We start from the raw sequence: 9,209 nt of genomic DNA, 5'->3' as shown, positions 1-9,209 counted from the left end.
AGGAGATCTTATTAACGTGTACAAGTATCTGAAGGGAGGGTGTCAAGAGGATGGAGCCAGACTCTTTTCAGTGGTGCCGAGCGACAGGACGCGAGGCAACGGGCACAAACTGAAACACAGACAGTTCCATCTGAACATGAGGAAGAACTTCTTCAGTGTGAGGGTGCCTGAGCACTGGCACAGGTTGCCCCGAGAGGTTGTGGAGTCTCCTTCTCTGGAGATATTCAAAACCCGCCTGGATGCGATCCTGGGAAATGTACTCTAGGTGACCTTGCTTGAGCAGGGGGGATGGACTAGATGATCTCCAGAGGTCCCTTCCAACCTCAGTGATTCTGTGATTCTGTGATATCGGACTCCAGTAAAACTACTGCAGCCAAAAAATCCAGACACATTTTTCAAAGTGTGGATTTGACTGATAAAATGAAAGCATGCTGATAAATAACATTTCTCAATTATATAGTTATTCTGGAAACAGAAAAATTGTAGATAGGTATATATGTGTGTACATACACGCATTTCAAATTCTGACATAGTTTTTTAGACTTTAGCATCAAGTCCCCAGTATTATCCATGTAAATACCTCCTCAACTTTTCCATGTTAACTCTGATTCTGAAATGACCATAGAGTAAAGCATTAAGAATGTGTTGGGAAGAAYGAACAAGAAAGAATACACTCAGAGAAGTACTCACAAGTGATCAGTTTAATTTGGATATAGAAAGATCTGTCTGAGAAACAGGATACGATCTCTTAATATCATGACATTGACCATCACTGAAAGGCTTTACGAAAAGAAATAGGAACCTTGTGGTCACTTGGATCTGGTAAATCAAAAAAAAAAAAAAAAAAAACACAGATCTCTGCAAAAGCCTGCTCAGAGGCAAACATAAATTTTAGTGTTCACTCACAGAAAAGGAAAAAAAATGATGCCTTTCACTACACAAACAATGTGGCAAAAGCCTTGATATTTACAGCTACTGCCATGTATTATACAGAAGATCAAGACTATCTTGTTGTTCATGTTGGAATAACTAAGTAAACAATAATTCTCTTACTTTAATCATCTTCCCTGACTTCCCCTTTGCCTGTGGTCACCTCCCATTCAGAGCTGCAATACTGATGATAACTAAATGCTAAAGAAAATAGCATCAGAATTAGTATGCACTAAGAGGCCTTAAACTGTAAGCCTTATCCAAGTAATGGATATGTTTGAAAAGTGCCTAAAGGTCACATGAGGAAGAACTGGTCTTACCTTGTTTGAGTCATCTAAGACTTAGGCAGCTGATCTAAGAGGGTCTAAGTTCCTTGTGCGGTCAACAGAGAGAAGGCCCCTCTAGAGGAAGATCTGAGCTTGCTGCAAACCAGTTCTTTTGGTTAGGTGAGCTTTCAGCCAGATTAGTTCCCAAATCCAGCTCCCTGCATTGCTAACAAGAGTACTAGCACCGGCACAAGGGATCAAGGGGGAGTGAGCACCAGCAGTTAAGGCTAGCAAGGGGAGGAAGGAACATCCCTCTTGGTGATAGTCCACGTTTTCATCAGGTATAACTGAATTATAGTCCCAGATAGCTGTCTAAAGGGGGATATGAGCTGGAAGTGGCTGAGCCATACAAGCATGACACAGATTCYGGAATAGCTCCATCTTATAAAGGGCAGAGCCAAACAGCTCTGTGCACAGCAGAGCACTGTGCTGAAGCCACTATTCTGCTTGCAGGCTTCATGCCAATGTTCCTGCAGAGTGCTGCCCTGTGTCATGTAAACATGTCTGCTGGGTATTCATGGCATGGTGCTGCTCAGAGCAGTATGGACAAATGCAAAGTTTCATCAAAAGCTATAAGAATTTTGGGGCAGCTGAGGTCTTTCCTATGCTCTGCTGGATGCTGAGCACACTTCAGCTGCTCTTTGAGTTTAAATAAGGTAAACCTGACTGTGTAAAACAGGTCAATGGTTTAACTTGTCTTTCCCAGCCTAAGAAGTGATTCTTTCTAAGACAAAGAAAGCTTCCTTTGCTGCTGCAGCTCTCTGAGCAGTTAAATATGCCTGTGGCCAAACTCAATCCTTGTAAAATCCAATTGACTTCATTCAAAAAGCTCCAATAAAGATGACTGATGTCATTGGAGTCCCACCAGGGATGAATTTGGCCCATGCCATTCCTGCTGGTTAGTMACCAGATAGGAAGGTAGGGAAGAAATGCATGCTGGGCTCTAGGACTCCATCTCTTAACAGATTTGCCAGAGATAAAAAAGAATTGCACATGAATACAAACTTGTCTTATACCCAGACCTCTCAGATCAGCCACTGCTCTCAGCTGCCCAGGTATGAATCCTAATAGCTTATTTCACTACAGTAGGACTGAACAGGACTCACTGTACCAGCAGCAGTAATATACAGCAGATTATGCACATGAGTGGTCCAGTCCTCTTGGGAGAAAAAGCAGCAGCATTATTCCCATTTTACAGATGAAGAAACCAAAACATGGAGCTGATGTGATTTGCTTCACATGGTGGCAGAGGTAGAGGAGGTACTGAAACTCAAGCATTTATGACTTGTGGCCAGGTAGGCCATGTATTCCTATGATATATCTTCGTAATTTCCTTCTCCTTTCCCCATCTCACTTCTCCCTGCCCCCAACCACATCAGCATTGTCTGTAGCCATGCTGGGAAACTGGGATTAATTGATCCCCAGGGAAACTGGAATTAATATACTACTCATGTGGATCCTTTAAAAAACAAATGATTTGTGATCCCCTCTTCAGAGGCACATGTAATCCACAGCTGAGAAGTAACTATTTGTTGTTCCAGTACACAGTCTGAGGGAGGCTTTTGCTCTGCTTCCTGAATGTTCACTGAAGACCCCATCTGACGGGACTTCTTCCTGCATCCAACAGAAAACCAGCCTGAGCAGGCTGTGCAGAATCAGGCTCTTGTAGAGTATTAACAGTTTATGAGCAGAAAAAGAATGACTGGAATGCAAAGGAAAAAAAGAGAGAGAGAAAGATGCCAAGACATCTTTACATTTTCTCCTGTAACTGGAAATGGTTTTAAAAAAAAAGTAAAAAAAAAAAAAAAATTGTTTCCCTGTAAATCTTTTTAGAAATAGACAATTGGAGTCAGGTGCCCTGGTTTTAACTCCTGCAAACTCTCATCCAGTGATATTTTTATGATGAAAATGCAAAATTTAAAGCAACTGTGAAAACAGAATCAACACTCAATTGGCAGACAGGGGCCTAAATAAGTTTTATTCACTGCATGAATGTCAGATTAAAACACATGCAAAGAGAGAAAAGAAAAGAAAAAGATAGAAAGGAGAGGTAATTAATCATTTAAATTATTTGCAATCCTGAATCAAAAGGCACATTTTCCATCTAATTCCCTTCATTTATTTTGGGGTTAATATGACTTATCTCCTCTGACTGTCATAATTTCACCTCTTCTTTGCTTTCCTCGGAATCACCACACTGACACTGCCTAGGAAAATAAAAAAAAAAAAAGGAGAGAATAGGCGAACTGTTCACCAGTGCAGTGAACAGCACAGCCAGAGAGATACCCTTTGTTTGCACGGGGAATAAAGTGGCCTTCTTGGGAGAGGAAATACACACACATATATATAAACATATACATATAGTATAAACGATGTTAAGAGGCTGTGTGTGCCCTCCGTGCTCGGTATTCCCACGTAGTTTTGATACATCTGTAATTCTGATTGTGTCAATTCTGTTTTTTTCACATGAAGATATATGTTCAGGGAAATTCTTGGCAGGCAGATCACCAGGCTTAGGCCATATAAATGAAACGCATTTCATGCCCAGCTGAGAGGAGAGGTTTCTCCACCTTCACGACCCCGCAGTTTTAATGATTTCCAGGAACCGATGACCGACGCGGTTTCTTACCTTGCCACGGGTGTTTTGTTATCGCGGTGATAAGGAGAGAGTGAAGCGACCGTGGGAACTCCTCAGTGGAGTGACCTTCCCTACACCACCACCACCACCCCCGCTTTGGAGCCACCTCGTAGTCACGACCCTTAAAAAATGACTGGCTCCAAGAGACATAGCCCTTCGCCTTCCCCCCTCCGCGACTGGACACCGCGAGCATCCCTGTTCACTTACTCTGCCATGAACGACGCGAGGAGGCTGCAGCAGGGAAGGAGAGATTTCCCTGAGATTTTCTCCCTGCGGCTCCTTTTACAAGAAATGCAATGCGGGGAGGGAGCCACCCGGCCCTTGGGCTGGCAGSAAGCCCCGTATCAGTGCCGGGCTGCGGGTCCCTCCGCGGAGAGGCGCGGGGCGCCGTGCCCCTGCCCCGGCAGCGTCCAGCGGCGGCGGCGGCCGGGGCTGCTCCGCGCGCTGATGGGGGCGGGCGGCCTTTTCCGAGGAGAGCGGCTCAGGCAGCGGCGCGCGCGGGGTGCGGCGGCCGCCCCGCTGGGTTTGAGCAAGGCGATGCAGCCAAGCCCCGACCAGGAGCGAGGGGAACCCTCAGAGGCAGCGCAAAATGCCCCCCGAGAGAGGCTGCGGGGCAAACGCCGCCCGATTTGGCTCCGCCATGCGACGCTAGCGCCTCTAAGGGCTTCTTGCTCCGGCGGGCTCCGCGCAGGGCTCCGCTCCAGTCGCTGTCGAGGTGCGGAGGTATATCCCAGACTTCTTACAGGCTTGGGTGATTTCCCCCCATTCTTTGCTTACTCCGAGATGGTTCTCAGAAGCCTTTTAAGACACAACCAAAAGCCTTTACGCTGAGAGGAAGGAGAGTTGGGGGATGGGAAACAAAGTAAAACCACCTTCAAACTCCGTCGCTTCCCACAGCCTCCGGAGCTGGGTGCAGACAGAGCTTAGCACCCTGCGCTCTCCAAGGGCTTTCCTACGGTGAAGATAGACTCTGCAACCCGTCCAGCAAGTGCCTTAAATTACCTACGATGCGCTCGAATTGGTGTCAAATAAATAGGGGGAGAGAAGTTTCTTCCCCCCACCCTTACATTAACAACTGCAGCACTCTTCCTCCTGCCACTCATAGGATTCCTTGACCAAATAAAGAAGTATTTTCTAAAAGCAGAGCGGGGAAGGGGAAAGGAACCGCTTTGGACCGATTGGCTTGCGGAGCCAAGCATCCGCATTTTGGAAATGCAAGTGCCGCGGGGTTGGGTCCACTGTTATTTCGGATATGTCACACTGCTAGTCTGCAGGAGACTTTCATGGCGGAGCACTGACTTGTCATGGGGGAAGAGGGTTTGGGGTTTGCCGAGGAGACTAGAAAGGAAAGCAAGAGGAGCTTCAAAGCCTCAGGCGGATCCCCCCGCTCCGAGCTCTCTCCCCCGTCTCGATCCAAGGCGGTTTCGCACTGGAATAAACATCTCTGATCTAAGGCAGCTGCCGGGAATCAAAGGCCGCCCAAATCAGCGCTGAACCGGGCGAAGATGCGATTGATAAATACACACTCCTGACAAGCGAAGAGAAGGGGGTGCGAAGGCGGCTCTCCCTGCAGTGCCTTCAGGCTGTGAGAACAGTAACAGTTTGCCCATTAGTCATCTGATTTGTTTTATAACACTTCTGACACCTAATCTTATCTGCTAATACCCAAGATTTAGTTACCCAAGAAGATTTTTTTCCACACTAGCCGCAAAATTATTTGACTCCCTACAGATCTGTTTACTTTTGTCAGCCTGAAAAAAAAAAGAAGAAAAAAGAAAGAAAAGAAAAAGAAAAAGGGAGCTTATGCATAAGGAAAGAACCAGACTTTTCAAGGCTAGTTTAAAAAAAAAAAAGGCACTGAGGAAATACTAAGTAAATTCGAAAAAAGGTTCTGAAAACTGACGGAGAGGGTTTACTAGAGAAGATACCAGAGATCAAATGAACACGTGTAGTCCACGCAGACTTGCCTGTAAAATAACGATTTATTTTAATACTTAAAAAAAACACACACAATCCAGTGATAAATGTCAATTATCAATAATCAGCATAAAGTGCCAAACAGCCATACAACTTTTTTTTAATAAACAAAACTTATTGGAATGTCTCTTAATTTGAATACACTGTTCAGAAAGCCAGCATTTAAAAAATACGCTCTCAGGTTGAGATTTGTTCTCTCTCATGAGGACACACACAGATTTTAAAGTACCACTAAAACCATGTTGTGCATACCATCAGTCTGATGTATTGCCATCTTTCTTTCCTTTTTTTTTTTTTAAGAAGTCCATAAGTTACAAACCTTCCAGCGCACTAGACCGCAAGGCAAAAACAAGGTCTCCATGTCCCATGAGCACTGATTTGTCCCAAATAAGGGGACCTGCAGATCTAAGATCTAGATGTGTTTTCTAGTGCACAGTAGGACTCCCCACTTGAGAGATTTAGGTCATTTCCAAAAGTTAATTTTCTTCTACTTTTAAGAAAACAAACTAGCAAAAAGATTTGCAAGTTGCCCTTCTCCTTGTCCTAATGGTGCCAGGATGAGAAACCACCATTTCAGTTCTTAATCATCTTCTGGAACTCTCTGTATTTCCTGAAGTGTAAAAGTAAGAAGCTTTATACAGTCAAAAAATAAGTATAAAATAAGAGGTTTTTTTTTTCTTAAGTAATACTTTTGGAAGCTACAATTTTTTTKGGGGGGGGGTTGTTGGGATTGGGGGGGGTTGTGGGTTTTTGTTTGATTTTAATGAGATTCCTGTCCAACACGTGAGCACCACCTTTTGGCATAAAGTTTATCAAAGCCACACAAGCCAGTTAGCACTCTGCACGTCATTCATGTATATTTTAAACACAAAATATTTTTTTCACCCACAACTTAAGAAGTTAGTTGCTTGGCGGGATTTTGCTCATTTTTAAGTACAAACAAAAACAAAACACAAAGTTCAGTGCTCCCATCCTGGCAGTTTTGTTTCTGTTCTAGTTTTGGTATAAAGTCTGAAGGGGAGAAAAAGTTCATAGAAGTTGGAGATTCAGCACTTAAGTTTGGCAGGTTTCAGTTCCTTTACTTGCGTGTGCAGTGTCTTGTGGACGGCTAGCGTTCTGGACTGGCAAAATCCTTTCCCACATTCTTGACACTTAAAAGGCTTTTCTTTAGAATGTATATATCTAGAGAGAAAAATAACATTAAGATGTCAAAATAACCAGCCTGGATTCAGCAGTGACCTGCCTGCCCAGGGACTTACTCAGACCACCCTGGACCCTTTCACACCAGTTCCTGAGGCCAAGACTACTGGAGTGTGACACTCCAGTGATCTTCTGTGTGCGTGTGTGCAAGAAGAGACAGGGGTGTAGGAGGCTTACAAGAGTGCCATTCTTAGAGAAAAAGGGTTAGAGAGCTTCATAGTCACTAGGCCACATGTCTTCATGACAGTTCTGAATGATCACTAGGGCAGCACAAGCAAGATGATGCAAACTGAGAGTGAAAATGTCCATATAAGCTAGTAGCCTGTGCAAGACATGTTTTCAGGGTGGGTGAATACAACAAGCTTATCTTCCAAAGTGAGTTATCTGGGCAAAGGAAAGCCTGAAGGGAACATCTCCTGCTGGCTAGGTACATGACCTTTCTTACAAGCACCTTCATGACCATAGCTGGGCAACTGGGATAGTACGCGTGCTTGAGGAGGAAGGGACAGGGAAAAAAAGAATGGTTACCTGTGATCCCTTAGGTGATCCTGTCTTCTGAAGGCCTTGTGGCAAATGTCACATGTGTAGGGCCGTTCATCAGTGTGGGTTCTTTCATGGATCAAAAGGTTGTAGGACTTGGTGAAGTGCCTACCACAGAATTTACACACGAATTCCTTCTTGGTTTTGGATGGTAACCTTCCCCGTGTGGGTTTCTTCTCTGGTGATAGTTTAGTTACCTCAAGCAAAGAGCCCAGCCCTGGTGGGGAGCCCTGGCTGTCCGCTTGTCCCAGTTTAGAGTGGTCCTCTTGTGTGGCGGCCACTGCTAAGTTGGCAAAGTCGAAGCGGGGCTTAGCTTTGAGGGTCACATTGGTGGCCTCTTGCTTGGGCTGGATGACATGTGGGAAGAGTGGGAAGGTGGGCAGCTGGAACCGTGCATCCACCAGGCTCGACACACTGGGCACCTTGGAGAAGGAGGAACGGGGCAGATGCATGGCTGGGTACCCCAAAGTCCACTGGTGCAAATGTACAGCGTGCAGGGCACTGAAGCCATAGAGGTTGGAGAGGTGATCAGAGGGCACGGCGGGCAGCCCGTTGAACGCTTGCAGGAAAGAGTAGTTGGTGAGCTGAAGGGAAGGGTGGATAGGCACTGGGGCTGGCAGGGTCTTACTTCCCATGGTGGCCGCTCAGGAGGAGGATCTTGGGAAAGGGGGAGGAAAAGATCTGGAAAATAAAAATGAGGGAGGAGCAGAAGAGGGAGAGGTGGATTTATAGAGAGATACAAGCAAAGGGAATTTCTCATCTCATTCCTCCCTAGTCCCCCTCTCCAAAGCCATGGAAGGAGACTGCCTTTGACTTGGAGGGGCACCCCACAGGCCTCCAGATCCTCCTTCTTCCACCCTCCCCACACACAGGGTATGCTCCATCCACAACCGCTCACTCTCCCAACAGCATCCCTGTGCCACACAGGCCTCTGATGACCCTCCATGCAGGAGCAGTTGGGAGATATTGAGTCCCAAAGTTCAGGGTTCTCCCAGGCAGTTTAAAGTCCTTTTCTGTATGGGCATACAGCCTTTTCAGAATGGTAGGCTACTGCCCACTGGGTCTTTCCACTGAAACCACCTTCAGCCCTGACCCTCAGGGTGATGCAGGGAGGGAGTGTGGATGTCTTGCTGCCCCTGGGTTGCACACCTCCCTGCAGCCTGGGCTTAGCCATGCTTCTGCCTCCTGGACGGTGGGGAGAATTGGGTGCTCAGAGCTGCCCATCCTTCCTCCTTCAAAAAAAAATAAGAGGGGGGGGGGAAAAACAACAGTTGTCCTTCCATTTACTGCAAAAAGAAGGAAAATGCTGAGCTTGGGTGACAAATCTGAAGTGTCATTTTTTCGTCCCAGGGGGAAGCATCTGGCTTCAAGCCCATGTCCCAATTTAGGCAATCGCTTAATTAGAGCCCTTCAAAAGGGAAAAAGGCAAGTCCTGTGGAGACCCTTTCCTCAGGGACACCCGTCTCACCAGCCAGAGGAGCTAGGACTCTCAGGGCCCCATGGGACAAGGCCACACTGGGCCAGGCACCACTGTTTTGTTGTGTTTCAGGGTCCTGCCAAGCCCTCAGCCTCCCCTCGGGGACAGATACCTACCCATT

General features: G+C 46.2%; 1 protein-coding gene across 1 annotated transcript; it reads right to left on the bottom strand.

Annotated features, from left to right (window-relative positions):
- Positions 1 to 6,616: 6,616 nt before the first annotated feature.
- OSR1 (odd-skipped related transciption factor 1) lies at positions 6,617 to 8,263 on the bottom strand. The gene is made up of 2 exons (XM_026081358.1): positions 7,600 to 8,263; positions 6,617 to 7,053 (listed from the first exon to the last, which is right to left on the bottom strand). Exons 1-2 carry the CDS (start codon positions 8,244 to 8,246, stop codon positions 6,918 to 6,920), a joined length of 783 nt encoding a protein of 260 aa, XP_025937143.1. The 5' UTR covers positions 8,247 to 8,263; the 3' UTR covers positions 6,617 to 6,917.
- Positions 8,264 to 9,209: the final 946 nt, after the last annotated feature.

Source organism: Apteryx rowi, unplaced genomic scaffold, assembly GCF_003343035.1.
Source record: "Apteryx rowi isolate R43461 unplaced genomic scaffold, aptRow1 scaffold_547, whole genome shotgun sequence".
NCBI lineage: Eukaryota > Metazoa > Chordata > Aves > Apterygiformes > Apterygidae > Apteryx > Apteryx rowi.
The sequence above is the reverse complement of the archived record's forward strand: the minus strand, read 5'-3'. Positions and strand labels throughout refer to the sequence as shown.

Coding starts and splice junctions, on each gene's coding strand:
- OSR1 (XM_026081358.1), bottom strand. CDS start 8,246: ATGGGAAGTAAGACCCTGCCAGCCCCAGTGCCTATCCACCCTTCCCTT. Junction 7,054..7,599: donor GATCACCTAAGGGATCACAG/GTAACCATTCTT, acceptor TTTTCTCTCTAG/ATATATACATTCTAAAGAAA.